The 27,761-nt window shown below is 60.2% G+C and overlaps 1 protein-coding gene across 2 annotated transcripts in view; it reads right to left on the bottom strand.

The window, feature by feature from the left end:
- Positions 1-1,869: 1,869 nt before the first annotated feature.
- COL11A2 (collagen type XI alpha 2 chain) overlaps positions 1,870-27,761 on the bottom strand; it is a 29,539-nt gene continuing 3,647 nt past the window's right edge. Inside the window, exons 4-64 of one of the 2 annotated variants that reach the window (XM_055571691.1) lie at positions 26,938-27,100; positions 25,299-25,490; positions 24,361-24,438; positions 20,651-20,710; positions 20,510-20,551; positions 20,219-20,281; positions 19,830-19,904; positions 19,324-19,410; positions 19,004-19,060; positions 18,788-18,841; positions 18,644-18,697; positions 18,501-18,554; positions 18,310-18,363; positions 18,054-18,107; positions 17,884-17,928; positions 17,718-17,771; positions 17,319-17,363; positions 17,069-17,122; positions 16,828-16,872; positions 16,673-16,726; positions 16,390-16,434; positions 16,118-16,171; positions 15,949-15,993; positions 15,779-15,832; positions 15,322-15,429; positions 14,305-14,358; positions 13,955-14,008; positions 13,823-13,867; positions 13,682-13,735; positions 13,516-13,560; positions 13,333-13,386; positions 13,185-13,238; positions 12,922-12,975; positions 12,410-12,517; positions 12,175-12,264; positions 11,945-11,998; positions 11,629-11,736; positions 11,407-11,514; positions 11,224-11,277; positions 11,068-11,121; positions 10,814-10,921; positions 10,560-10,613; positions 10,308-10,361; positions 10,070-10,123; positions 9,763-9,816; positions 9,344-9,451; positions 8,931-8,984; positions 8,698-8,751; positions 8,550-8,603; positions 7,792-7,845; positions 7,443-7,550; positions 7,298-7,351; positions 7,118-7,171; positions 6,789-6,896; positions 6,602-6,655; positions 6,265-6,300; positions 6,018-6,071; positions 5,660-5,927; positions 4,481-4,593; positions 3,985-4,191; positions 1,870-3,299 (exon numbers count right to left, since the gene is read on the bottom strand). In XM_055571691.1, coding sequence (XP_055427666.1) covers positions 3,159-3,299; positions 3,985-4,191; positions 4,481-4,593; positions 5,660-5,927; positions 6,018-6,071; positions 6,265-6,300; positions 6,602-6,655; positions 6,789-6,896; positions 7,118-7,171; positions 7,298-7,351; positions 7,443-7,550; positions 7,792-7,845; positions 8,550-8,603; positions 8,698-8,751; positions 8,931-8,984; positions 9,344-9,451; positions 9,763-9,816; positions 10,070-10,123; positions 10,308-10,361; positions 10,560-10,613; positions 10,814-10,921; positions 11,068-11,121; positions 11,224-11,277; positions 11,407-11,514; positions 11,629-11,736; positions 11,945-11,998; positions 12,175-12,264; positions 12,410-12,517; positions 12,922-12,975; positions 13,185-13,238; positions 13,333-13,386; positions 13,516-13,560; positions 13,682-13,735; positions 13,823-13,867; positions 13,955-14,008; positions 14,305-14,358; positions 15,322-15,429; positions 15,779-15,832; positions 15,949-15,993; positions 16,118-16,171; positions 16,390-16,434; positions 16,673-16,726; positions 16,828-16,872; positions 17,069-17,122; positions 17,319-17,363; positions 17,718-17,771; positions 17,884-17,928; positions 18,054-18,107; positions 18,310-18,363; positions 18,501-18,554; positions 18,644-18,697; positions 18,788-18,841; positions 19,004-19,060; positions 19,324-19,410; positions 19,830-19,904; positions 20,219-20,281; positions 20,510-20,551; positions 20,651-20,710; positions 24,361-24,438; positions 25,299-25,490; positions 26,938-27,100 — 4,525 coding nt within the window. In that variant the 3' untranslated portion in view covers positions 1,870-3,158. The remainder of the gene's footprint in view (positions 3,300-3,984; positions 4,192-4,480; positions 4,594-5,659; positions 5,928-6,017; positions 6,072-6,264; positions 6,301-6,601; positions 6,656-6,788; positions 6,897-7,117; positions 7,172-7,297; positions 7,352-7,442; positions 7,551-7,791; positions 7,846-8,549; positions 8,604-8,697; positions 8,752-8,930; positions 8,985-9,343; positions 9,452-9,762; positions 9,817-10,069; positions 10,124-10,307; positions 10,362-10,559; positions 10,614-10,813; positions 10,922-11,067; positions 11,122-11,223; positions 11,278-11,406; positions 11,515-11,628; positions 11,737-11,944; positions 11,999-12,174; positions 12,265-12,409; positions 12,518-12,921; positions 12,976-13,184; positions 13,239-13,332; positions 13,387-13,515; positions 13,561-13,681; positions 13,736-13,822; positions 13,868-13,954; positions 14,009-14,304; positions 14,359-15,321; positions 15,430-15,778; positions 15,833-15,948; positions 15,994-16,117; positions 16,172-16,389; positions 16,435-16,672; positions 16,727-16,827; positions 16,873-17,068; positions 17,123-17,318; positions 17,364-17,717; positions 17,772-17,883; positions 17,929-18,053; positions 18,108-18,309; positions 18,364-18,500; positions 18,555-18,643; positions 18,698-18,787; positions 18,842-19,003; positions 19,061-19,323; positions 19,411-19,829; positions 19,905-20,218; positions 20,282-20,509; positions 20,552-20,650; positions 20,711-24,360; positions 24,439-25,298; positions 25,491-26,937; positions 27,101-27,761) is intronic. The other variant, XM_055571692.1, reaches the window with a different exon arrangement.

Here is a 27,761-nt window from a genome sequence, read left to right as displayed (position 1 = left end):
CTCCTCCAACCTGGGGGATGAGGGGAGTTGCCTGCAGACAACTCCATCAAAGCACGTACTGTTCCAAATGCCATCAGTAACTCCCTCTTCCTTATTAGGTTCAAGTTAAACCCTTTTGAGAGGCAGCCAAGACATTTCAGAACCCAGGCCCTCCTACAAGAATTTAGGTTCTGACTCAACCAAACCCAAATTCACTCCCCAGGTTTCTGTTTCCCCGTATATATCTCCTCATCACCCCATCTAGAAGCCTCCACTGCCCACCAGCCACTGAAGGTGCCGCCCCCACCCACATGTCCAGATGCCGGAACACTTGCCCCACCCATGCCCAGCCCCACCCCGAAACTTCCACCTCTGAGCCCTGCCCTTGAACTCCCCTCATCCTTCCTTAGAGCCAGGCCCCAGCTTGCTGCAGGGGAACGAGAATCCCCACCGCAAGCAGAGAACTGTGGCCCTGGCGTCCTCGCCTGCAGCTTGGCACGGAATCGCTCATAAAACTGTTATACGGGGTTGCTTGGCATACTAGTTAAAATAGGCTTTTGTGGATTGGCCTGGGGACCTAACCGCCGTGTATAAATGTTATTGGAGTAAATACATGGCTTTGTTTCCTCGGAGAAAAGCCCTCTGAGCTCAGAGCATCTGACCAAAAGTGACCTTTGGGGACACTCCCCTTTGTGCTCCGAGGGCGACCTCTGCGGTTTGGCTCCAGCTGCAGAGAAAGCTCTGGAGAAACCTCGGCTCTGGCCCAGGCTTGGCTGAGAGTGGGTGCGGGCGGGCACCTTGGGGAGTGTTTATTTAGGTCTAATCGTCTCTTCAGCCGAGGCCTGGGGTTCGGCGGGGTGGGGAGAGAAGGGTGTCTGAAGCCGTTGAGAAGGAGACGAGAGCGTGGGTGATCCCAGAAACCACATCCATCGCCTGACCCCAAACAGACGACGTTCAAGGGCTTCCGCCCTTGTACTGTGGGAGTGAGAGCTCAGCTGGTGACTCCGGAGGGGCGGCGGGCAGGGGTGTTTTGGGGGCTCGGAATCGCTGCGCTTGCGCGCGGGGGCGCCCTGGGCGCTGGCACCAGGGGGCAGCAGAAGCAGAGACGCGCGCCTCCCGGGCGCCCGCGCCGAAAGGGGTCTACACCTGAGCCCGGTTTTCCCGCGCGCCCGCCGCCGCGGCGACGCTGGGCTTCTGCATGGCGGGGCGCCCTGGGGCTGAGACCGAGCCAGCTCCGGCACTGCAGGGTTTCAGGGATCCGGGGTCTGTCCTCGGGGGCGGGGACGCGGTCCAGGCGGCGTCGTCGGGGATCCCCGGGAGGAGGAGCGAGGGCGCTGCCTCGCGGAACTCCGGCTCGGGGGTGCAAGGCAGCCCCTCTCCCGCCGGCTCCCTGGGGTCTGCGGACTGGAAGCCAAGACGCACACACATGTGCAGACGCTCGTACACGCGTGCCCCTCCCGCGCCTGCAGCCGGACATCGGGCGAGGAAAGTGGCCTCGCGACCCGGAGGTCCCGGAAGAAGCGTTCGTCTCCTGCCCAGACGGGATGCGCAGCCCGGGAGCCGCCAGGGATGCCCAGCGATGCGGCCAGCCCTGAGCAGAGGGAACACCTGGCCCGGAAGGCTCGGAGCTGCTGAACAAGCCCCGGGATGGTGGGGGTAGGGCGCCGGCGCTGGGGGGCGGCCCGGAGGCGGAGGAGACTCCAGCCGAGCCCTGTGCGTCTTGCCACGGCAGGAAGCCTGGAGGAACGTGAACGCTGATACCCACGAGCCTGGGGAGCCCCGGCCGCAGCCCTGGCTATTAATGACGGGGCAGGCAAGCCTGCACCAAAGGCAGGGGCAGAAAACGCCATCGTGAAAGTCAGCCTCGGTCTCCTCATTCGCAAGGAGCTCAGACCAGGCATCTAAAGCCCCTTCCAGCCTCAAGGGCCCTAAAGGTCTGGAAGGGGTGTCAGTTAAAACCAGGGAGGGTCAGGTGCCCTCACCCTGAACCGCTCAGACGCCAGGGTCACACAGAACCCTGGGCTCCCACCTGATGTCGCTGGGGGGGTCTGTTATCAACTCTCTCTGCATCCTAGCACCTCAACAGGACAAGTCCTCCAGGAAACGGATTAAGCCATCCATTTCTGATAACAGCTCAGCCAGGAGTAAGGGGCGTGGTGGGAGGGGGGTCCGGTGAGAATTGAAATAACAACACAAGCAGCAGGCACATACACCCCAGGAGGAGACAATCACATTTTTTAACCACCAGTCAGAGTGGACGCAGATCATAGTGCTGGACAAGGTCCTGGGAGTCCCTTCCATCCAGATCGCATGATAACTGAAGGATCAGGGAGGGTGGGGGCATCCAGGGCAAGGATGGGGTTGGCCAGGATGTCGGTGGGATACTCAAGGGACTCAGGGCCACCGTGGTTTCCCAACTAATGTGTTAGAATCTCAATATTTCAAGCGTCTGCTGACCACTGGCCCTGCACACACCCCTCACTATTCCACATCTCCCCTGGGGTAGTAGCCGGGTCCCCAAGTAACAGGCGTTCCTGCAAGACCCCAGACTGGGAGAAAGACAGCAGGCAGGCAGGTCAGGGAGCCAGACACCCAGTAGGTAGAGATGAGCGAGCCCCACCTGGGCAGAGAGAGGCAGAGCCCTGAGACAAAGGAGACCGTGTATTCCAGCGTTCACAGTGGGTGCTGTGGGTGGGTGTGAGGGAGGTGGGGGTCGGCCCCGAGCCCCCCACAGTCACTGAAGAAAGCCCTGAGGCGAGGAGGAGGGTGCTGGGGCTCGCCCTTGCAGAGCCCCGTCTCCAAAGTCCGCTGATTTTTGTTGGCATTTCTCTCTTTATCTTTTTTGTCATTTTGTTTTCCACGCTTTAAATAATTAATATAATTACTTTTAAATACAAAATACACAGTGTCCTTTCTCTTCTCTTCCACGTGTTTGGGGTGACTGGGAGGTAAATTTTAAATAAGGGTCTCGGCTGTCGAGCAGGGCCCAGGCTCCGGGGGGGAGGGCCGCGAGGCCCGGGGCACCCCTCCCCTGCTTTGCCCCTGATGGGGGACTCTCAGTGCCCTGGCTGGAGGCCCCCAGACGGCGAGAAGCCCTCCTGCGAGGTGGCACAGTCCCACGCTGTGGGACTCCAGGTGGGCCTGGCGTCGGCGGACAGGGTCAGATGGAGGAAAAGGTCCTAGCCCATGAAGCAGACAGGCCCCAGCAGCACCCCGCCCCGCCTCGGAGGGGCCCCCAGTTCTGAGAAGGAGGCGTCCAGCACCGGCAGCTGCTCCAGCACAGGTGTGCGAACCTCCAGCACCGTCTGGCCTTGCTGGGTCTTGAGGAGGGGGAGAGACACAAGAGCAAGAGGAGTGAGCGTGGGAAAGGCACGCGGGAGCCTGGGCCACCCAACTGCAGGCCCAGGCCCCTGCTCCTTTGAGCGCCGTGATCCCCTCATCTGCGTCACGAGTTCAAACTGTGATACATTTCCTTTCTAAAGTTTCTTCCAGAGAGTCAGGACTGGGAAAGCTGGGAAAGTTGGTTGTGTGTGTATGTGTGTACACATGTGCGTACACTCTTGAGCCAATCTGGACAGCTGTGGGTTTGTTTTTGAGATTATCCGTCTGTAGTGGTTGTGTGAGCTCGTGTGACTCCACAGGGATGTGTGTACCTGTGTTTGCGGCTGTGTGTGATGACAGCCAACATGATTCCGCACGTGTGTGTACCTGTGTGACCCTCTCCAGGCAACTCTGGAGACGCGTGTACAGATTGGGGGTGTCCTCCCTGGGGAGTGAGCAGTGTTAACAGCCCCGTGTGTGCAAAGGGGAACCCATGTAAATATGCTTACGAGCCTGCATACCGGGCTTTGAGTGAACCCGTCCTCCACTGCCCAGCCTTCCTGCCCTTCCCGACACCAGAAGCAGGCTTCCTCCTGCTCAGCCCAGCGCCCCTGCCCGTGGGTCTTCCTGCATCCTCCAGCCTGAGTCCAGGCCTGCCCCCACCCAGCTCTCCCTGGTGCCCACCTGGCAGCCGTCCCGGATCTCCTTGACGTAGGGGCTGGTCTCCGGGCTCAGCTCGTCCTCGTTGGCCCCCCGGAGCTTCAGGGGGCTGTCCTGGGCCTCCCCAGAGCATGGGTAGGAGACGTTCTGGCGGGCTGAGACGCTGAGCAGGCGCAGGAAGGTGAGCTGCACCACGCCCACTGGGGCGCCCTCGGAGTCCACGTAGGAGAACTGGGGGAGAGGGGGGCTGCGGTCACAGGCAGGGCCGGGGCCAGGGTCACGAGAGTGGAGTGAACGGGGAAGGGCCAGGGGAGAAATAGGGGGCAGGGGTCAGAGGGCAAACTTTTGCTGCAGGTGGTCAGGGTCAGGAGACGAAGTTAGCAGCAGGAGACTGCCGAGAAGGAACAGAAGCATCAGCCAGCTCCACGGGGTCAAAGGCCAGGGGACATCAGAAATCCGGGAGCCTCAAGGCCCAGAGGGGGACTGTACAGGGTCAGGGCGGCCAGGGGCCAGCTCTCACCTGAGTGACATCGTCCCTGGGCGTCACACAGGTTTCCCCTCCAGCCGTAAAGTTGCAGAAAACCCGGAAGGCATCCCGAGCACATCCCTGGTTGGGGTCGACCCAGTACTCTCCTGTCAAGTGAGGGGGGCGGTCAGGGCGCCTGGGCCTTGTACCCAAGAGGCTCTCTGCCCCACACGTCCATCTGCGGCTCCCACCAGCCACCCCCACCCGCCCTGTCCCCCAGGCATAGCCTGCCTCACTTCAGTCTCCCTCGTCACTTTATGCCCCTTCCCGCCGCTGTCACCCCTCCCCCAGGCAGCACCCCAGGCTGGCGGCTGGAGTTGGTAGGAGCGCTGACACCCGCACCCTGGTACAATGTGTGCTCATAGGCTTGCACACGCGTCTGTGTGTGTGAATGCCAGCATGTTGTCCACGGGTGTATGTTTATCTGTTCCTGTAGACACTGGGCAGACGGTGAGCTGTCGACCCTGGGAGAACCGTGTGTGTGTGTGTGTGTGTGGCGCGCACACGCTTGAGCACTCAGTCGTGTCTGACTCTGTGCGACCCCGTGGACTGTAGCCTGCCAGGTTCCTCTGTCTGTGGAATTTTCCAGGCGAGAATACTGGAGTGGGCTGCCATTTCCCACTACAAGGGATCCTCCCAACCCAGGAATTGAACCTGCATCTGTTGCGTCTCCTGAATTGGCAGGCAGATTCTCTATCACTACCTCCTGGGCAGCTCTTTAAAAACCCTTTCTAACAGTAGCCCACGACCAAATGAGCTATTTTGCATGTCTGTGATCAGTCACTCAGTCCTGTCCTGCTCTTTGCCTTCCTTGGACTGCAGCCCGCCAGGCTCCTCTGTCCGTGGGATTCTTCAGGCAAGAATACTGGAGTGGGCTGCCGTTTCTTCCTCCAGGGGATCTTCTGACCCAGGGATCAAACCTGTGTCTCCTGTATCTCCTGCCTTACAGGCAGGTTCTTTACCCACTGAGCCATCACACCAGTTGCTAAATATTGAAATGCTTCTGATCTGGTTGGTAAGAGCTGCCGCCCCAAGCTGGCCCCCCACCTCATCCCCACCCCAACAGCTTCCCCAGGCCTCCCCGACAGCTTCCCCAGGCCTCCCCGACATCCATCCTCCTTGTTCACATCGGTGCTGTGGTTCACAAGCTGAGCTCCTGAGGCTGGCACTGACCGTCGGGCAGCTCTGGGTGGCAGAGCTTCAGGTCCTGGCAGGTGCGAGCAGGGCTGTCCTGGGTCCCCATGGGCCGCCTCATTTGCTCGATCTCCTCCCGCAGGGAGTCCAGGGAGCCAAAGATCTCCTCCAGGCCCCCAGGACTGCCTGGGGCACCCCCAGTCGGCACAGCTTCATCTTCCTGCATCAGGCGGCTTCCGTCCACCGAGCGCCGCGTCTTCTTGGGCATCTGGATGGGCAGGGGCTGGATCACCTCTCCCGGGGGGCCCTGGGTGAGAGATGAGGTCAAGGTGAGGGAGACGTGGAGAAACACCCAGAGAGGGGCCAACAGAAATGCGGGCCCTGCCTCGTGACTCACCGGGTGTCCTGGAGGGCCCTGGACGCCCTTCTCTCCCTTAGGTCCGGCCGGGCCCTGCCAAAGGAGGCAATGAGGTCATGGAGGGGTCAAGAGGTCAAGTAGGCGATTAATGTTACAGAGGATGAAATCGGTCAAGGGCTGGGGATGAGGGGATGGGTGAGATGTTTGTCCTGGAGAGACAGTGTCAAGTTCAGCTGTGTGTGTGTGTTGGGGTGGGGGGCGGTCAGAGCTGCTGGGGGTCACTCACTGTGGCTCCTTTGGCTCCTTTGGGGCCAGCAGGTCCCTGTGAAATGAGGCACAAGAAAGAGGCGGTCACCTCAGGGGAGGGTCAGGACATGGAGAACTGCAGAGGCGAGGTCACGAGTCCACAGGACCCTAAGGCCACCCAGGAGGGGCAGGCGGGGGAGACAAGGGGACACCCGGGAGGCGCTGGAAGGACAGGTTGGAAACTCTGCAGGTGCAGGAACATATGGGGGACATGGGATCCTCTGCATGTTAGGCTGGCGGTTGCCATGGAAACCAGGGGGGATTATGGGGACCGCAGGGTTTAGAGGATTGAGGGGAGGAACAGATGGGATACTCACAGGGAGGCCGGGGGGCCCTCCAGGACCAATGGGGCCAGATGCTCCCGGAATGCCCTAGAAGGGGGGGCCTGGTTCGAGTGCGTCCTCCTCCCCGCCCCGTTGCCCACCCCCACCCCGCCCGCAGCACGCCCCCTGAATCCCCACCCTCCATCTGCCCAGACCTCCCAGCACCACGCCCTGCACTCACCGTCTCTCCCTTTTGGCCAGTGGAGCCCTGAGGACCAGGAAGCCCGCGATCACCCTTCTCCCCCTGCTCCCCAGGGGGGCCGATGAGTCCGATGAGACCTGGGTGACCCTGGAAAAGCGGACAGGTGGTGAGGGGGAGCCACAGAAGACCCATGATGGGGAGAAGGAGGACCACAGGGGTTGGAGTCCAGAGGGCAGGAGGGACTCAGGTGGGGCTGCAGGAAGCCCAGGGCTGCCACAGCCCTGACTGAGGAGGGGCCCCCGAGAACATGGGGTCCCCTGAGGCTTCAGGGAGGAGGCTGAGACCCCTGGCTGCACGTGGTCACTCACCTTCTCGCCCTTGGCCCCAGCGTCGCCCCGGAGGCCAGGCAGCCCTGGGGGTCCCTGTGAGGAGACAGGAAGTCACTCTCTCCTGTGGGAGGTGGGACCACCACTCCAACTTCCTCCAAGGCTTGGACGTCCACTGCCCCGGGGGCCCCACCCCACCCCACCCCATCCACAGTCACTCACCACAGGGCCTGGAGGCCCAGCCTGGCCTGTGGCCCCGGGACGGCCTTGCTGACCCTGCAGATTTGAAGGGACCGCAGGCATCAGGAGACGTGTCCCCGGCACCACACCCCTCCCATCTCGGCCGAACCTCTGCATCATGACATACCACTGAGCCAGGGAGACCTCTCAGGCCGTCAGGACCAGGCTTTCCTGCTGGGCCTGCAGGACCCACAGGGCCTGTCTTCCCTGGGGCGCCCACAGCACCAGGATCCCCCTGAAACACACCAAAGGGTGAGGATGAAAGGCAGAGGACCGTGTGGTAGGGGCAGCAGATCCAAGGTGGGTGGGGAGAGACAGAGGGGAGGGGCCTAGCCCCCGAGACCCCTGGGGTAGGGAGGACAGGGAACCCCGCCTGGAGGAGGGGGCATGGGGGAGGCGTCTGGGGGCTGGAGGTGAGGACTGGGAGGGGCGGGGCGGTGCAGTGGGCGTCCCAGCATCCAGGAGGCTCTCCCCACCTTGGCGCCCTTCTCTCCTTGTCGCCCTTCAGGACCAGGCGTCCCTGCAGGCCCCTGCAGGTGGAGGAGGGGAGGGGGTGCAGGCGGCCATGAGCAGCCAGGCTCACCTCCCACCCGAGCATCCTCCTGGTACACACACACACACCTGTGCGCACACACACCTGCACGCACACACATACACACACCTGCACGCACACACACACAATCACAGAGGCTGACTCATCTTCCTCCCCAAAGCAGTCCTCCTGGTACACACACAGACCCCTGCGCACACACAGACACAATCACAGAGGCTCACTCACAGGTGTGAGAGCTGCTACAATGGTACCAGCTATCAAAATACTGAGAAGTCCTGTGCGTTAGGAGAAGAGCCTCCTGCCCACATACCACCCGTAAACAAAGGGTTCATCCCCTGCCAGCCCTTTTCTTCCTAGCCTCCAGACCAAGGATTAAACTTGTGCCCACTGCCCCCCCGCAGTGGGATCAAAGAGCCGCAACCACTGGACCACCAGGAAATCTCCTCCCACGTCTACTCTGATTGGTTGGTACACACACCACCACCCCTGGCAAGATCAGACAGGACATACAGGAGCAAAGATACCCAAATCTGCACAGCACACTCGCAAACACATGTGATCACACACACACACCTCCCCCAAGGACGACCGGGACACCAGGCCTCTCCCCATCCTGCCCCCCATCACCCCTGCGGCCATCCAGCCTCCCCCAGGACTGCCCGCAAGGTCTGCCTCTCTTACCCTCTTTCCAAGTGGTCCAGGAGGTCCATTCTCCCCCGTAGGACCGGGGGACCCCTGTGGGGGGAGGGAGAGTGGTGGTGAGGGAGCCCTCAGGTGTGGGCACAGCAGAGGGGATTGGGCCTGCGGGTGGGGGGTCACGGGTACTCACAGGCTGTCCTGGCTCCCCGTCCTCTCCACGGTCACCCTTGGCACCATCCTGGCCCTGCAGAGACACAGCACTGTCAGAGGGGGCCCCAGGCCTGGCTGACCTCACCCCCAAACCTGCCGAGCTTCCCATTCTTCCGTCTGCCCTCCCCACACCCCCAGTTCCGACCCACCACACAGAGTGCCTCCAAAGCAGACCACCCTCTTCACCCATCCCTCCCCCTGGGTAAGACTCACCCGAGGGCCAACTTCTCCAGGAGGGCCAGGGTCACCAGGAAAACCAACAGGACCCTGATCCGGAGGGAATCCAAGGGTCAGGGTCACAGCTCCTCCTAAGCCCACCCAGCGCCAACACGACCCCCATGGGTACGGGGCTCACGCTCCCTCTCTACAGGCAGTGCCCACACGCACCGCCCTAGGAAGAGGGCCTCCAGTAGCCCTTCTCCCCACCTCATGCACAGCCTGCCCTCTAAGGCTTTCAGGTCAAATTTGATTTTCTCTCTGGATCCTAAACTCCATAATCCCTCCCAGGAGACCCCGTTCCCCACCACAAGTCCCCCACAGTCTTGCCCCCCGACTCCAAGATCCTCACACACATTCCCAGGTCTCCATGCACAGGGCCCTCCTCCAAGCCCCCTTCCCAAACTCACAGGGTTCCCTTTGGGACCGTCGTCGCCGGTGGGGCCCTTAGGCCCCGGTGGTCCTGCCTCTCCCGCCTGCCCAGTCTCTCCTTTCTCCCCGCGCTCCCCACGTGGACCCTGAAGGATGGGCGGAGGTTACAGATGGTCCCAAAGGAGGAAGATGCAGCCCCCACTTCCAAGACGCCTTCAGCCTCCCCTTCGTCCCCCTCCACCAGCTAACATCAGGGTACACACAGAAGTCGAGCCCACAGGGGGAGTCTGGGCCCCTCTTCCTTTCGAGGAAAGGGGGGCGGAGCCCACTCAGATCCAGGGACCAGGCCCCCTGAGAATGGCTGGGAGCTGCAGCTCCAGGAGGTCACAGAAAAGGTGGGGGTGGGAATGAGGGGGTGGAGGGACTTGGGGAGCCAGGCCCCAGAGCAACCACTCACCTTGACCCCTGGCTCGCCCTGGACTCCCGGAGATCCTGACTCTCCTGGCTCCCCCTGCAAGGAGATGGGGGTCAAGAACCTTCATTCCCTGCCCCCTCCAAAATCCTGATATTCCCAGTCTTTCTCTCTCTTTTTTCGGTCACACTGCACAGTTCCTCGGACGACTGAGCACAGGCCACGGCAGTGGAAGCACTGACTCCAAGCACGGGGCCACCGGGGTCCCCCGCCCCATCACTCTCCTTTGAGGCCCCCACCGAAACTGGCGGAAACTCACCCCTCAGACCATCCATGCACCCTTTCCCAGTACCTTCTCTCCAGGGGGACCCAAGTTCCCAACACCTCCTGGGGGGCCTTGTGGACCCTGAAAGAGAACCAGAAATAAAGGGGAGGGGGTGCCCCGTGGGCACAGAGCCTGGACGACTGCCTGAGGTCACCGCTGTGAGACGGCAGGCCCAGCGGCGTCTCGGCATCTGTGATGAGGCCAGAGATTACAGTCTAGGGGAAGGGAGGCAGGGCACTTGCCACACCGGGGCCAGAGGACTCACATCTGCTCCGTTGGGTCCAGCTGGGCCTCGAGGTCCTGGGGGGCCAGGTGGTCCCTGGAGAGAAGCAGACGCCCAGAGATGGGCCAGGAGGTGAGAGAAGGTGAGCCAAGAATGCCCGGAGCGGCGGGGCCAGGGGAGCGGGCGGGGAGGGAGGCAGTCAGGCCAGGGTGGGGTGGGCACTGGAAGTAGGGGGGACTAGCAGGTGAGGCTGGAGTCAGGAGGGGTTCACCCCGTCAAGGGGGCCGCACTCACCATCGGGCCCACATCTCCTGTTTCTCCCTTCTCCCCCGAGGGGCCTGGCAAGCCCTGCGCAGGTGTACACAACGCGGACCCCGGTGACCAACACACCTGGAGCACACCCTCCCCCCGCCCCTCTCCCCAGATCCCAGCCCCTGCCCCCACCCCCCAGCCCTCCTTCCTGAGCAGGGGCTGGCGAGGGTCTGGGGCAGACACCAGCCCCGCTGTGACCCCCACCTCGCAGCCCCTGCCTCCTCTCTCCAGCTCACCTGCAGACCAATGGGTCCCGGGGGCCCATTGAATCCTCTTGTTCCTTCGTCACCTTTGGCTCCGAAGTGTCCCTGGGGACCCCGAGCTCCAGGCTCCCCATCTGCCCCCTGAGGTCGGGGAGGGCAGGGACGAGGACTCAGAGATGGTCCTGGGTCTGGGGTTTTCTAGCCCCGCCCAGAACCGGGCAGCAGGCCTGGAGCCCCCTACCCCCACCCCCAACTCCGAGGGCAAAATTGGGGCACTGGTCACTCACCGCAGCGCCAGGCTGCCCTACAGGCCCGATGGGTCCGGGGGGCCCAGGGGGGCCCTGGGGGAGAAAGAAGAGTCAGAGACACCAAGACAAGGGGTGGGGCCAGGAGGGGCTGAGGTTCAGGGGCAGCAGAGAGAAGTCAGAGGGATGAACACTCACGTGCTCCCCCTTGTTGCCTTTGGCGCCCTTCTGGCCAGGGTCTCCCACCTCGCCCTAGGGGAATGTGGGGGGACGTTAGAGGAAGCAGCGGGCAGGAGGGCAGAAGGAGCCGCGGGCCCTGGGGCTGCCCAGCCCAGCGAGCTCAGGCGCAGAAGCTCATTCCGGGGCCTGGGGTTCTCTCACCTTGTCTCCATCCTCTCCCGCCACGCCCGGGGGCCCGGCAGGGCCAGGTAGCCCCACGGGACCCTGCACCCCATCGCGGCCGGTCGGACCGATGGGGCCCTTCTCGCCCTGTGGGAGAGGAAGGCAGGCGTCGTGACCCACAGACGCTGTCACCCTGGAGGCCCCTTGAGACCCAGCAGCTCCCAGGCCCCCCACAGCGCCTCCCAGGGACCCCGCACTCACTGGGACCCCTTTCTCTCCCGCTGCTCCAGGTGGACCCTGCGGTCCCGGGCGCCCTGGGGGGCCAATGGGTCCCCCAGATCCTGCCGAACCTCGCTCACCAGGGGATCCCTGCAACAGAGGCAAGCGTCAGACCCGCTAAAGGGGAGACCACAGCCCCCGACACCAGAGCATGCCCAGCCACAGTTCCCAGGAGAAAGGCCCAGCATCAGAGGCCTTATTCCCCCAGCCTCCCTCTGCCGGGTCCCGCAGCCCTACCCGAATCCAGATGCTGCCCCGCACCCTTCCTCCCACCGCCCCCCAGGGGCCCCAGACTCACCGCAGGGCCTGGGGGACCAGCCGGGCCTTCATTCCCCTTCAGACCAGGCCCGCCCTGTGAGCCAGAGATTGGGGATAACAGACGTGAGATGGAAGAGGGGGACCTCACAGGCCCGGAGCTTAGGAGACACGCGGGGAAGGGTGGGGGCTGGGACGTGGGCGCAGGGTGACGCTGGGGAGCCAGGAGGTGCGGGGCCTCTTCACGGGCATCTGGGTCGGGGTCACACTCACAGCAGTGCCAGGGAGGCCTCTCTCTCCCGGAAAGCCCCTCAGACCAGCGGGACCATCCTTCCCCGGGGCCCCAGGGGGTCCGGGATCGCCCTAAAAGGAAACGAAGGTGATGAACCACTGCCAGCCTCCCCAGCTGGGCAGAGCGACCTCTGCCCCCTCAAACCCCCAACGGGCTGTCCCTTTAGGCACCCGAACCCCGTTCTCCCAAGTGCCCCCTCCCGGGCCCTCTGCTGACCTTCGTGCCTTCTTTTCCAGCTGTTCCAGTCAGTCCCTGCTCTCCAGGGGGGCCGGGGGGGCCTGGGTGACCTCGCTCCCCCATGGGCCCGGTTTCCCCTGCGGCTCCCTGGGAAAGAGGCAAACAGACTCCAGTCTCACCCCCGTCCCCGTCTCACTCCGGTCACCTCGCGGTACCCCCCAGGACCCCTTCCTGTCTGCCCCAGGGCTCTCCTAGGCCTCCACGCTGGTCTCCCTTCCCCTGTGTGGGGTAGCCACACCACCCGGTGTCCCTGTCGGGGACCTTCCTCCACTCCAAGACGCAAGAAGAGGAGAACTGGTCCAGGAAACAGATGGAAATCTGAGATCTCTGCTCCAAACCCAGCCCCCACCATGCACCCCAGTCCCGGGGCCCCACAGGCAAAGGAGGGTCGGGGGCCCTGGATCAGGAGAAGGGAGAAGAGAGGCAGCCATTCCAACCCCCAGGGTCTAGGATGCTTTGTCTCTGCGGGGAGGGGTGGGGGGCAAGCGTACCTGGGGTCCCACCACTCCTGGGGGGCCAGGGGGGCCAGTCTTCCCTTGGAAGCCCTGAGAGAGAAAGAGAGGAGAGGGGGGTCGGAACACACAGTCTGGCATGGACACGGCATGGACCCCAGGCTCCCGGGTCACCACCGAGTCCTTGGCTGCGGTATGAGCAGCATTGGGATAGGGGCCACTCCAGGAGACCCTTCCTTGGGGGCCTTCCAGACAGGACGGGGGGCGGGGGTGGGGTCTGCGGGCGCCGGAGCACCACTCACCACTTCTCCTCTCTGGCCTGGGTGTCCCGGCAGCCCGTCCTTCCCAGGGGGACCCTGGAAGGGGTTCAGAGGTCAGGTGAGCTCTAGACCGGGCAGGGGGTGAGGAGGAGGGACACTCAGAGCCAAGGCAGGTCAGAGGGCAGCTTACCGGAGGTCCTTTGGGGCCAGGAAATCCGTTGGGGCCCTGAGGCCCAGGGAGACCCTAGAGACAGAGCTGGTTGAGCCAGGAGAATGGGGAGCGGGCTGGGCAGGGGACCCGCCCCGTGGAGAGGGAGCTGGCGCCACTGGCCCCTGGACAGCGCCGGGGTGCAGGGGACTCGACCACACTCACCCTCTCTCCAGGAGGCCCATGGGGGCCGTCTCCACCTGAGGTTCCCTGTGGGGGAGATGGTCAGAGAGGAAGAGAGGCTGACTTCTAGCCAACCCCAAGGTCAGAGGAGGGGACACAGCTGGGCGCCAGGGCAGAGGGGAGATGGAGCCCTGCTGAGACCACCAACCTTGGCTCCAGACTTCCCGGTGGCACCTCGAGGTCCCCGCTGACCACGTGGACCCTAGAGAGAGGACAAGGGAGTTGTCAGAAAGACCCCCAAAGCACCCCCTTGGGCTCGTGAGCCGCACACCTCTTCCGCTGCACTCACCGTGGGGCCGCGCTCTCCTCGAGGCCCTGATTTCCCTGACAGGCCCTGGTGGTGGCAAAGTGAAGACAATGCATCAGCTCTGAGCCCCCCAGAGCCACCCCTCCCCCCACAGCCCCCCCTTCCCCAGCTTACCCGGGCTCCCTTCTCTCCACTGGCTCCAGGAAAACCCGGAAATCCCAGCGACCCCTGGTGAGGATGGAAAAGGGGGAAAACTGAGAAGTCGAGAAGAGGGTAGGCTGGGGAAAGGCCAAGGCGGGTCAGGAGAGGTGACGGAGGCAGGGGGTGGGAGACCCAGGCTCTGCCAATAGCTTGGTGGCCTTAGACAAGCCCTGGTGCTTTCTGAGCCTCTGTTTCCCCATCTGTAGAATGGGCGTGGACTAAATTCTGTCTAGGGTCCCCCCACTGCTCTGTCCATCTGTGCTTCCTGCAGTTAGAGGTCAGGGAAGGAAAAGGAGGAGGGGCACAGTGGGGCATTGAGTCACCTTGGGGCCCTGGCGTCCGGGGTAGCCAGGCAGACCAGGAACACCCAGCTTGCCCTGTGGACAGACAGAGGGCCATCAGGAACAAGTGGGGCCACGGATCCCACTCCATCCTGGAGACCCTGCCCCTAAACAGCAAACATCTAGCCTGCCCCCAACCCCCACCGTCCTCATCCCCCACCAACCCCACCCCAGGCTGCCTGGCTTTTGTAATCTCTCCTTCCTGAGAGTGGATTTTCCCCAAACTCCAGGGCTGGAATCTCGTCTCCCCTGTATCTTAAAATCAGCAGCTCATGCCCTGCAGGCGCTGGGATCCCCTGCCTGCCCAGCACCTCTGCTCCCTCCTCCCCAGCACACACAACTGCTCCTCCAAGACCAGCCCCTTTGCAGCCCCCGCCCCACCTTGCTGCAGGCTCAGCTCTGCAGCCCCCACCTCCAGCCCCCCACGCCCTGCCCCCTGAGGTCTCAGGACCTGTCTTGCCAAGGAGTGGATGTGGGGAGCAGGGATCCGGCCGCCTGACTCCTGGGGCTCCAACCCTGGTTCTACCCTGCACTGGCTGCGACGAACAAGCCCCCAAACCTCCTGGTGCTTCAGGACCGTAGAAGTCCCCACCCCGCGGGGCTGACAGGACACGTTAGCCAGGTTAACCGTGAAGATGTCAGAGCTCACCGCCTCTCCAACTCTTTTCCTTCTCGGAGTACCTACTGGTCTGAGTCTGCACACACTTTCCCTCTGCCTGGCACCCCCAGGAACCCTGTGACAGCCTCTCTGCGTGTCTCCACGAATGTGTTGTGAACTCTTTATAACGGGGACTTTCCTAGCTTCCTATGTAGCCCTTCTCAACCCGTCAGTGTCTAGGGGGTGCCAGACACAGAGAGGAGCATAATTAATGTACAGTCATCTTTGACTTTCTGACTTCAGCCATTGGCATCCCTGCACCCACTCTGACCCCAGCACCCCAGGCCTCACCCCCTCCACATCCTAGAGCGCATAGACATTGACCCACTCTCCCCCATCACCTTCTCGCCCATGAGCCCCGGGGGCCCAGGGTCCCCTGTGGGTCCAGTGCGCCCCTTCGGCCCCTCAGGACCATCCTCGCCCCTGGAACCGGGGACTCCGACCTCGCCCTGGGGGAGAGGGTTAGAGAAGTGAGAGATCGGGACTCGGGGTGGGAGCTGAGCCCCGAGATGGGGGGCAGGCCCTGGTGAGGCTGGTGGGGTCGGTGGGGGTCCCTGAAGTTCCTGCAAGACGAGGAGCCCCAAGGGGCAGGGTGAGGGCGGTGACCAGCCAGCCGGTGGTGGGTCACAGAGCACAGGGCTGGGTCCTGCTTGGATCGGGCTCCAAAGGGAGGTCAGATCCTCGAGGGAGCCTGGAGATAGGCCATCCAGGGGTGTCAGGGGGAGGCTGGTAATTGGGGCTCAAAGGGGAGGGTCACCAGCGCTTGGAGTTGGGGGCAATGAGGAGGTCTCTACTCACCCTGTCGCCTTTCACACCCATGTCCCCTTTGAAGCCAGGAAAGCCATCCTCGCCCTGAGAAATATGGGGCGAGAGGACATCACGGATGATGGAAGGAGGGGTAGACAGAGGTGGGCAGGAGAAGGGGCAAAGGGTGGTGAGGGGAGCTGGGGCTGAGGGGCATTGCTCACCTTTTCACCCTTGTGACCCTTCAGACCCCGAATTCCATCCACGCCCTGGAATTGGAGGGGGGAGAGACGGAGTGGTCAGGAGGGGTGGCGAGGCTGGCAGGACCAAGCTCTGGGGCCCAGCTGGCCGCCCTGACCTCAGCCTTCCTCTCCCAGCTGGCTGGTCTCTTACCTTGATGCCCCGAGGTCCTGGGTACCCCAGAGGACCCTGAGGTCCGGATGGACCCTGCAAGAGGACAGAGAGGTGTCAATAAAGGGTCTCAGGGGGTCACTGAGGGCGCCCAGGGGTGGGAGAAAGGGAATTGACCAATTGGAGTCTGGAGAGGGTTTCAGGGGGTGGACTGTTAGAGCCACGTGAAGATACGAGGAGATCCCAAGGACTGGGATGCCCGGGTCTGGGTGGCGACCCCGCCAGGGGATGTGAGGGGCCATGGAAGAGCTTACCTGGTTTCCTTTGGTTCCGGGAGGGCCTTCCTTGCCCGGGTGACCCTGGGGGTAGGGGAAGGAGAGCATGACCACTGGTCCCTGTCACTTCCTGCATCCCTCTCTACACTTCTTGGACCCAAATGCCCCCAGGACCTAATGAAGCTGACTGACCATTGGCGGCATCGCCAGTGACTTCCCAGGACAAGGGACACTCTGCAAGGATACTCACTGAGGTGCTTGCAAGTCACTCCCTGGGGTGGAGGGTCAAGGGGGATTTGCATGAAGAGGTGGGGGCACTCACCGGGGGTCCATCTGAGCCGGGCATGCCAGGCAGCCCTGGTTTCCCTCGAGGACCCTGCAGGGAGATGAGGACACTCAGTCACAGCCAGACATTTGGGGGCTTCCTGCAACCCGCCTCAGCACACCCACCGTCCCCCAGATCCCTTAGTCACTTACCTTCTCTCCATGAGGGCCAATGGCACCCTGGGGCCCGGGGAGACCCTAGACACCGGAGAGAGACATTACAGGGGCCCCCAGGGGTGGGCCCCGCTTTCTCCCCCAGCCAGCACCCTCAGTTCAGAGCACAAGCAGCAAAAACTTGAGACCCTTCATTTCCAGTCCCCACGCAGGGTCTGACCCACTGTGGGAGCCCAGGGGGGGCCCCTCAGGTTGGGGGGGGGCAGACAGGACCACTCACCTGGGTCCCGGGGGTGCCCTGCTGTCCCGGAGGTCCTGGTTCTCCCTGGGGTCCCTGGAAACAGGCAGCCAGGCAGGGGTCAGAAGGAAATGGTGACAGAACAAACCGGGCAGGGGAGCTGAGTCCCAGGAGGAACAGACGAGGGGGCAAGTGCCGGAAGCAGGAGGGGGTCAGAGGGGCAAAGGGAGGAGACCTTGGCAGAGACGCGGAGGGTGGAGGGTCGGGCGGGGTCTCCACACCCATCACTTACCAAGCTGCCTTTGGGACCGTGGGGGCCATCCATGCCTCGGACTCCCTGAAACATGAGAGGGGCTTGAGTCCGGGACGGACCTGTGGTTTCCCACGCCAGGCCATCCCCACCGGATGGGGCAGGCGCGCGGCAGCCGCCCTCCAGTTCATCCCGAACCTAAGCAATCATGGCCGCCCGGATCCACAGGGCATGGGGCTCTGGTCTGTGGGTTTGTTTTGTTTTGTTTTGTTTCTCTTGAGGACCTTTTTTTTTTGCTATGCCCAAAGTGTTTGATGCATTAGAGGATACGGCCCCGCGTGGGCACCTGCGGGTGCAGGCTCAAGGGGCAGTGGGGGCGGGGCGGGGAGGCATTCAGGGAAGGTGGAGAGGGCGGGGTCAGAGTTAGGGACAGTCACTCACTGGGGGTCCAGGAATCCCAGGAGGGCCTTTGGGGCCAAGGAGACCTCGAGGTCCCTGCATTCAGGTGAGGGGAAGACAGGACCACGTAGGTGAGAGAGCGCATCCCTTTCACGCCCACGCCTCTCCTCTGGGGTCCGAGCCACACTTCCTGCCCCCCGACACTCACCGACTCCCCAGGCAGCCCCCGAGGCCCGATCTCTCCGTCGTCTCCCTGGAGGAGGACATGTGAAGCAGCCTCGCCTTCCAGAACCCCCCACCCCCAGCCCCAGCCTCCACCCCGGACCCCCCCTACCCCCGGCCCCCACCCCACCCACCCACGCAGGCTGCAACACTTACCCTCTCTCCATCCTCACCAGGGGGCCCAGGAAGGCCCTGGGCACCAGTATCACCCTGAAAAATGGGCCACCAGGTAAGAGGGGTACAGAGCCCCCAACACAGACAGCCGCAGACCATCTTCAGGGTCCAAGGAAGTTCCTCCTGTCAGCTCCTGCTGGGACCGCCAGCCTCCTGCCCTGGCCTTGAGATCCCTCCCTCCCTTCCCCTGCAGGGAAGATCCACCCCCATCACAGCACCCTGCGGCCCCCATACTCACTCTGTGTCCCTTCTCCCCAGGCAGCCCCGGGAGGCCGTCAAATCCTCGGTCACCCTAAGGAGGAGAGGGGCAGCCCAGGTGAGGTGCCCACCCCTTTCCCATCATGTCCTGAGCGGGGCGGGGCTATCCCCAGGAAACAGAGGAGCTCAGGAGTTCCGGTTGGGCACCAGAGAGGGGCCCAAGCCTGTTACCTTCACTCCAGGTTCCCCAGGCATCCCTCGGGCTCCGTCAGCACCCGCTCGGCCCTGGGGGTGCAGGGGAGGTGTCAGAGCAAGCAGGGGCCCAGCCCTCCACCCCCGGCACCCTGTTTCCATCTCCCACCCCAGTCACTCACCCTTCGCCCCGCCTTGCCAGGAGGGCCCATGAGGCCCTGAGGTCCTCTGGGGCCCTAGGAGGGAGAAACAGGGGCAGGGTTAGTGGGCACAGGTCGGGGGGGGCGCATCACTGAACTGGGGACCAGGTCGGGGGAGGCTGTCACCTGAGGTCCCAGGTCTCCAGACTCTCCTTTCATGCCAGGGCTCCCGGGTTGTCCCTGTGAGGAGAGAGGGGGGCTTGCTGAAGGACACGCCCATCGGTGGCCACAGAGCCCTCCCCCAATGCACCAAAATATCTCTCAAATTGGTCCTTTTCCAGGACTGTCCATACCCCCACACGTGGATAAAGGATCCCCTATCACAACACCCCACGCACTCACCAGGGGCCCAGGGCGGCCTGTGTATCCCATGGGGCCAGGGGGTCCTCGGAGGGCCATCTAGGGGGGGCAGAGGAGACGGCAGAGCTGAGCACAGGCAGCAGGAGCACCCCAGACTCCGGGTCACCTCCCAGATTTACCCTTCTTCCCTGACCTTCATTCTGCTGCCCTGATCGTCCTCAACCTCCCTGTCAGCCCCCAGTCCAACCCAGACCTCTCCCTGCCCTACAGTCACACCGACCTACCTTTCCAACCCCTCCTAGTGCCTTCCTCCACCTACCACACCCCTCCCACACCCCCCCAAGACCCCCAGCCCTACTCACCCGCGCCTGCTGCAGAATCGCCTGGGCCTGGGCCTCCTGGGCCGCCACCACGGGGCCCTTGTCACCCCCACCACTGCCGAACCGGAACTGTGGGGCAAGGAGAAGAAGAAAGTCTAGATTCTTCCAGGAAATCCACGAGACCCCGAAACCAGAGGGATCATCCAGCACGTGGGCCCCCATCTCCCAGGTTCCAGATACCCTAAGCCCTCCTCCAGTGTCTCCCCCGGGCTCTGGGTCATCACTCAGAGGTTTTCAGAAATTCAGCTCCTGTCTGCCTCCTTCCCTCTCAGCCTCTTCCTCCTAGATTCCCTGAAATCTAGGATTTTCTGCCCGATTCTAGATGCTCCATGTTTGGTTCTAGATCATTAATGAGGCCTTAGACCCTCCACCCCGATGATCACATTCTTTGGGTGGATCGTCCCGAGAGACTCCTCCTAGGTTTTCCTCCCCTTCTGGTTCCCTGCCCTCCCCTCAGCCTGTTCCACAAAGCCCAGAAGACCACTCACGGGGAGCATGAGGGATGTTCCAGGAGGGCCAGGGGCGCCGTCTGATCCAGGGAGCCCTGCTCGGCCCGGGGGGCCCTGGAGAAAGACGGAGTGACAGCATGTTGTTAGGCCCCTGGCATCATCTTGAAGTCCTCCTCAATGGAACAGATGCAGACTTCCCTAGATCTCCCCACACCCAATGGAGAAACATGTCATGGAGAAAATCGACAGTGAGACACCAGACTGCTCCCCTCTCCAACCACATGCTGCCTTCTTTTCTGGGTGCTGAGGGCACAGCAGCCCCTCCATCAGTAATCAACCAGCTGATGAGAAGTCACCGAAAATGGTACCCCCCTGGATACCAGCGGCTCCTTTGTAGTCCTCCCCGCCCCCGCAGGATGCTCTCATACCCTCTCGCCTGGGTCTCCAACTGGGCCTGGGTTGCCTTGGATACCAGGGGGACCAGGAAATCCCTGAAGAACACAAGAAGAGGGGGTCAGATGTGGGCGGTCAGATGGAAGAGGGGTATGTGGCTGGGGGTGGTCTCCGCAGAAGAAATCTGGGGTTCTGGGAAGCTCTGATTGGAAGGATGCTCCAAGTTCTAAGAAGGAGGCCTGGGCCAATGCTGGGAAGGCACAGGTGAGCAGGTAGGAAACTTCTGCAAAAAGAATGGAGGCTGGGGGGTCACAGCTAGAACTCACCGCAGGGCCTTCTGGACCAGGGGGCCCCTCCACTAGCATGCCCTGCGGAGCCAAAGGTTAAAAGTCAGAGGCTATAGGGCTAGCACCCCGCCTCCTTCCCTTCTTCCCACTGCCCTCTGCTCAGTGACCAGAGTGACTTACAGGTTCCAGCACCGCAGGCTCCCCCTTCTCTCCCTTCAGCCCCCGGGGGCCACGGGCAGCCTGAGGGAGACACACATGTAACCCCCAGTGGGGCCCGTGAGCAGCCCCCACCGGGACTGCCCCCACCCTGGTGCAGTCACAGGTCCTCCAGAGAGCTCCCTGATCTAACCCCTCAAACTCCCTGGTCCTCCTCCAACACTCCCTCTTCACAGACCTCCCAGGTCTGCCAAGGGATATCTCGGGGTTCCCCACCCCCCAATTCCCTGCCCCACCTCAGCAAACACACCCTCCCCAGACCTCTCTCAGGAAGGTCCCCAGACAGTTCCTGGGACACCAGTCCCCCAGTCTTCCCAGACCCTCTCCTGGAGGACTGCACCTTATCCCCCACACTTCCTTAGGACCTTAAGAAACCATCAACTTCCTCACTTTTAACCCAACTCGCCAAGTAAGATTCTAAGATTTTGGATAGATTTTTACTTGGGTTTGGGGGAGGTCATGCATCCATATGAAAATCTGACGTAATCTATAGTGTCTTTCTCCAGAAAAGAAAAAGAGTATGCCCTTATGCACAGAATTTTACTTAGAGTTTCAAGGGGTTCACAAGTTTAAAACTCCCCAGAGATTAGACATTCATACTCTAAGTATATTTGGAGAGCAGTCCCCACTGATACCTCCAACTTGGAACTTATAACTGGATTTTGAAAAAATACAACTCGGGCTCAGTTACTCAAGCCCCGGCATTGAGCCCCTCTGCTCCTTTCAGCGTCGCTCCCAGCATGGAAGCTACACCCTTCCTCTAACCCTCATTTAAACTTCAAGCCTACCAGTAGCCTCTCTTCCACACTTCCAGTCAAATGCCCACCCCCAGCTCTGGGGCCACAACCAAGATAGGGACAGGGAGAATGGGAGGTATTTATTCACCATGTCCCCCGACTCTCTCAACAAAGATCTTCAAAATGCCCCCCTCTACCTCCATCCTGACTGAACAGTAACGATCATTTTCCAAACTCTCCCATGTCCCAGATCAATCCTAAGTTTCCAGCATAAGGGAAAGGCAGCAGAGGGTCAAGGGTGGCAATATTAGAGCACGGAGGGTGGAATGAGGCAGCAGGGTTGGGGAGCTCTGGGGAGAGAGCTCTGACCGCAAGGCAGGCAAAAGATGAAGTGAGCACAGGAAATACCCCACTGACAGGGAGTGGCTGAAGACACAGGGCACAATTAAGGGAGACAGAACAAAGGGACAAACTCTTGGAAGCAAGAATGATACCAGGGCCAAGAAAAATCAAACACGGCCAAGATGGTTAGAAAATGAACCAGATAAACAGGAAGTGGTGGGACAGACAGGAAGCAGCCAAGGAAAGAGGATCCAGGAAGTGGACCTTCAAAACAATATGGCTGCCACAACCAAGAAAGAAAAGAAATTCACAAAACAGACAGAAAGTGACTCTGGGAAATGGATTATGACAAAGAAAGACAATTCTTCCAGCAAACACACATCTTCCAGAAAACATACACACAGCAAGTGGCCATATAAATATCTAGACCCACAATGGAAACTTTATGATTTGGATGATAGGAGACACATACGAAGTGACTTATTATCAAAGGATAAAACAGCATGAAAAACTAGAGCAAAAACACAAAGAATAAGTCCCCTCCAGTCCAATTTGACACAGTCACCCAAATGGATATCATGACTGGGAGCAGAGGGGACAGACAGGAAGTGGCCTGTAGCTTAGAAAACGTGACAGAGAAAGTTAGATTGTTTGGCAGCAACATGGATAAGAAATGGTTTTGATCAAGAAGAAATGATGGAGACAGATTGAAAATGGACATACGACAGGGGCTTATGACCGAAAGCCTATGAAATCCAGCTTGATGGAGATAGGAAGGGACCAAGAAAGACAGGAAGTGGCCATAGGATTGAAAAAAAAAAAACAAATGCTTCAGACAGAAGGAACCATAAGGAGCCACAGAGTAAGACATTTGACAAGGGAAGGCAGGGAGTAATCTTTTCAAGCAACAGATACAATCCACGTGAGCAAAAAATGGTAAATCACCGGTGGGAAGTAGCTCTCAGAAGACAGACAACAACCAAAGACAACAGGAAGCGATTCCCGCTGGAGGTCAAGAGTGAAAGAGGAGCTTCTCAGACTTACGGCTCCCGAGCGGGCTGTCTCGGCAGACAGGGCAGGGCCAAGCTCCGTCTCCTCGTGGTAATCGTCCCCATAGGCATACGTGTAATCGTAGGGCCCCGCTGGGGGCTCTGTGCCACCCTCCCCATACTCCTCTGTCAGGAACCTGTCGGCTGTGGGGGGGACCTGGAGATCTGTCTGCTCCTTCCCGGGGGTGGGGAGGGAGAGGGGTAGACGGGGGCGTTAGGGCTAAGAGGAGGTCTCCCCTGGACCCCAGGGTGTGACGACTTCCAGCCCAAGGGGTACTGAGGGTGATGGGGGCCATTTTCCTCCCAAGAAGAGCAAGGGGAGCCATTGTAGAGAAGGGGGATGGCCATCAAAGGCCCCCAACGAGGAGAGAGGTCCAGAAACTGGGTGTGGTTGGAAGAAATGAGGGGTAACGAGAAGGGTGGCCGGAGGGCTGGACACAGAGTGGATAGTCCATGGACATAACGATGGAAGAAGGGGTCCAAGGAATGACCAAAGAAATTGGTGGAAAGACAAAAAGTGACAGGGTTGGACAGAAAATGGCTCCTGGGAACAGAAATGTGACAGAAGTACAACCATTGACATCCACACGGAAGGGGATGACCCTAGAGCCAAAGAATAATGGCAGGAGACATGGACACTGGAGAAAAATGGCTGTCCTGAAAGACAAGCAGATCCAAAGATCTGGAGTAACCAGGAGACAGAGCATCGTGAACAAGGTGACAAAGAGCCCTCCGGCCAGAAGAGGGGCTGGTTCATCAAGACGATTTAGGGCAAGGGGAGCAGGTCACAGACACCCACCACCCCTAGCTGGGGTGAGGGTGGGGATGGAGTTACCTCCTCAGGGGGTGGCAAAGGGCTTGACTCCAGGATTCCTTCCTCTTCACCCAGGGTGGGGTCCTACCCCCAAGGGGAAGGGAGGGGAGAGGAGCAGAGGGCAGGAAGGAGGAAAGAGGTTAGCGGCAAGGGAGGCCAAGCAGCAGCCCGTCCTGGCCCGTCCTGAGGGCAGCATCTGTCTGTGCTGGGGGGTGGGGGCAATCTCAGATCTTGCAGCCCCTTTGGAGGGGGTACAGTTTAGGGAGAGTGAATCTCTGAGGTCAGAGAGGTTCGGGGGCAGAGATCTGGATGCCCCAGCTCTACCTGCCAGTAACCGCTGCCTCTGGTCCTGGGGGGGCCCCGGGCAGTGGGGGGAGCTGCCTGCTGAGCTGGGTGCCAGGAGAGGGGAGGCTGGCCCCGGGCTGGGCTGGAACCTCCACTTCGAGAAGGCCTCTGGCCTGGTGAGGGGGATGCCTGCCGGGCTGCTGACCTCTTGGCAGGAGGGGCAGGCTTTCGGGGAGGGGTCCGACGCCCCCTGGGGGGAGGGGGAGCCCTGTGGTTGGGGCTTGGAGGTCGCTGCAGTGGAGAGACACGGGAGGGGCAGTGAGCACACGCCCTTAATTTAGATACAAGGTGGCTCTCCCCAAAGTGGGAAGGGGAGGACCGTGTCTTAGATGTTTGCAAGGGGTTGGTGGGGAGAATAGGGCAAGGGAAGGGGTCCCTCAAGTTTACCTGATAATCAGGGGTGGTGCCCGTAGTCATCACATCATAATAGGGGGGCTCGTAGTCATAGTAGAGAGACTCAGTGGACTGGGGTTGGGGGAGGGGCGGTGGGAACAGGTGGGGGAGGGGGAGGGGGGAAGAGGAGGTGGATGGGAGTTGGGGATGATGGAGGGATAGGAGTCAGGAGAGAGATGGGGGTGAGGAGGGGGGTGGGGAGGAGGATGGGAAGGGGGGTGGGAAGGGGGGTGAGTCCCGAATGTGGGATAGAAGCAGACATGATTAAGAGATTGAGTCTCCAACCTTCAGACCACTGACCCCAGATCACACTTGTCACTCTAGCTGTCAGGACTCCACCCCACTCAGAGCCTCCCTGCCCTTCCCCCCACCCCCACCAACAGCCCCCGATCCTGCCCCTCCTGGGGCAAGCAGGGGCCAGAGACAGCGCCCTGCCCGCTAGCTTGCACAGGCCTCTACCTCCTACTCCTTCTCCACATCTCTTCCTGGGTCTCCCCAGTTCAGCCTCTCCTGTCTCTGTCTCTCCCTCCTCGGCTCTCCCAACCTCTGCCCACATCCCCCAATTCTCACCCCCACCCTCCATGGCCTCCCAATCTCTTAATTCAAGGAAGAGATAGAAAACCCAAGGACACAGTTCCAGGAAGACTAGCAGAGGAGGAGACACAAGCAGGGGACACAGTGCCCAGCCACAAATTCTTCATAAAGACTTTTTATTTTTAAATGAAAATAAAAAGGTTGATGAATGAGGACTGGGAGGAGGGCAGGGTGATGGGAATAGAGGGCATGGTTGGGGAGGGGGTACTGGGGGGGAGAACAGGAGCCCAACATTGGACGGGGGCTCTGGGCCATTGGAGGAATTCCCCTGGGGCACTGTGGTGGCGGCTTCCCTCCCCGGGGCGTGCTGCAGTTTGGGGTGCACCCAGCTCCCTCACCTGTGCCTGGGGTTCCTGGTTTTGTGGCCTGTGAAGTCTTGGTGGTTGCTGCTTCGGAGATCTCTGCATTCTGTGAGATGGCTGTCTCTGAGGTCTCTCCCTCCAACCCCCCTCGCACTCCAGCTCCTTCTGGTCACAGGATTCGTAGGCAGCTTGCACTCCCGGGATGATGGAAAGCTCCTGAATATCACCCTGCAAAGAGGAAGGGACAGGAATGGAGGCAGGCGGAGAGGGCTTCAGAGAGACGCAGCATAGAGCCTGGGACATGGGTCAGAGGTTAGACTACACGATGGAGACGGCCAGCACCAGCCCGCCCACGTGCATGGTTTCTTTCCAGGTCTCAAAGGACCTTCTCTTTCATAATCCCATTGAACCTTCACAACAACTAGACAGCTGGACAAGGATCAGAGTCAGCAGGACAAGGATCTTCATGCTCATTTTCCAAGCACAGTGCATTCATAAAAGTTCCAAGGGATGATGACTGGCCCAAGGTCACGCCAAGTGGTAGAATCAGGACTAGACTTCAAGCCTTCCACCCTAAGTTCAGCTCTTGGCCTATACCCTGCCCATGTGATCATGTATGAGCCTGTTTACAGGGGCTTCTGGAGACCTAAGGTTGGAGACCCAACCTTAGTTGCTTTGACCTTCCAATGCAGTGATGATAAGAATTCTCTGGACCTCTGGAAATGGGAGGAAGCCAATTCTGGTTTCCATTGGCATCTACTTGTGCCCACATGTGGTACTGAGCAAACCCTGTACGGGGGTGGGTTATAGCTTGGGAATACTGTCTCAACTCCAGAGCAGAACTTGGGATGATAGAGATCTGATGATATTCTTCGGCGTTCCCCTTGGCTCTGAGCCGGCAGGTATTCAGAAAACATTGACTGGCTGGGTGGGCGCATGGACGGATGGACGGGTAGGTGGATAGATGGCTGGGTGGGTGAATGGGGGCTCAGACACTTGACTGAATGAGAGGGTGGATGGATGATGAGTGAGTGAATGTATGCGTGGGTGGACTGATACAGAGGAAAATGAGAGGCACAGAGTAGATAGAAATGGAAGTAGATGGAAGAAGTGAAGAAACAGCTGGATGGAGAGTCGGGGGATGAAGAGATGGGTGGGTAAACGGGATGCCTGCATGTATCCTTCCATGCACGTGCAGATAGGGTGGATGAGCAGATGGATGAATGAGTAGATGGATGCATGACTTAAGATGGATGGATGGATGGAAGGACAGATGAATAGATGGGTGGTTTCAAGGAAGGAGTGGCTAAGCAGGGGAAGAATAGGCAGGTGGGAGAATACAAGCCCAAATGCTTGAGTCGGTGGGTGAGTATGTAAATGAACAGATGGGTGGATGGATGGGTGGATGGATCAGTTGAGGGGGTGGATGGATGGGTAGACTAATGAAAACTGCCTGACGGAATAAATGACTATGGACAATCCTGCCATATAAACGGGCACTTAATTCTTCTACAAAAAAAAAAAAGAAAAAGTAGTCCTGAAGAGAGGAAGTAGAAATAGACATTGATGAAAGGAAAAGTAAAGGGTCAAGACACAGGAAGATGGAGTACTGAGATCAGGAGGGGAGTGAGCGCAGATACAGGACCAGCATCCTCTCTCTAGTTGCTGCAGTTACCTCAAAGACTTCCTCATCCAGGATCCGAGCACCGAAGATGATCACACCCCGGGTGTCCAGTACTGGACGGGCGCTGCGGGGGAGGGGTCGAGTGACTCGCTTCTTGCAGTCAATTACGAGGGTGACAGACTTGCCCTTCACAGCCACAGCCACACGGTGCCACCTGGTCAGGGGAGCGGGGAGAGGTTCCAGTGACTGACTGAAGGGGGGACAGTCACGAGGGCTGGGCAGCTGCTGATGAAAAGGCTGACAAGCCAATGATAACACAGTCTCGGTCGCAGTAGCTACCATTTACTGAGTGCTTACAACACCCCAGGCACCATGCAATCACTTTCTCATTTGATTTTCATAATTCTACTATCGCTCTTTTTCAGACATAGAAACCAAGTCTCAAAAAAGTCAAGCAGGTATGTATGGCTGAGTCCCTTTGCTATCTACCTGAAACTATCACAACATTGTTAATTGGCTATACTCCAATATAAAATCAAAAGTTTTTTTTAATAAAAATAAATAAAAGAAAAAAAAAACAAACACCCGAGTAACTTGCCCAAGGTACAAGGTAGTCCTACGCACCAGGATTTAATCTCTGAAGCCCAAACTCTGGGCTAGAAGAGACTTGACTAAAGTTTGGGCAGTGGGTAAGCAAGTGGTGGCCCAAAGGGATTTCCTAGATTAGGGGGGGAAATTGAAGGCAGGAGGAGAAGTGGATGACAGAGGATGAGATGGTTGGATGGCATCACCAACTCAATGGACATGAGTTTGAGCAAGCTCCAGGAGATGGTGAAGGACAGGGAAGCCTGGCGTGCTGCAGTCAAGGGGTCACA

The sequence above is a fragment of the Bubalus kerabau genome, chromosome 3 (assembly GCF_029407905.1).
Source record: "Bubalus kerabau isolate K-KA32 ecotype Philippines breed swamp buffalo chromosome 3, PCC_UOA_SB_1v2, whole genome shotgun sequence".
In the NCBI taxonomy this organism is placed as follows: domain Eukaryota; kingdom Metazoa; phylum Chordata; class Mammalia; order Artiodactyla; family Bovidae; genus Bubalus; species Bubalus kerabau.
This window is presented reverse-complemented; position numbering and strand designations above follow the sequence as displayed.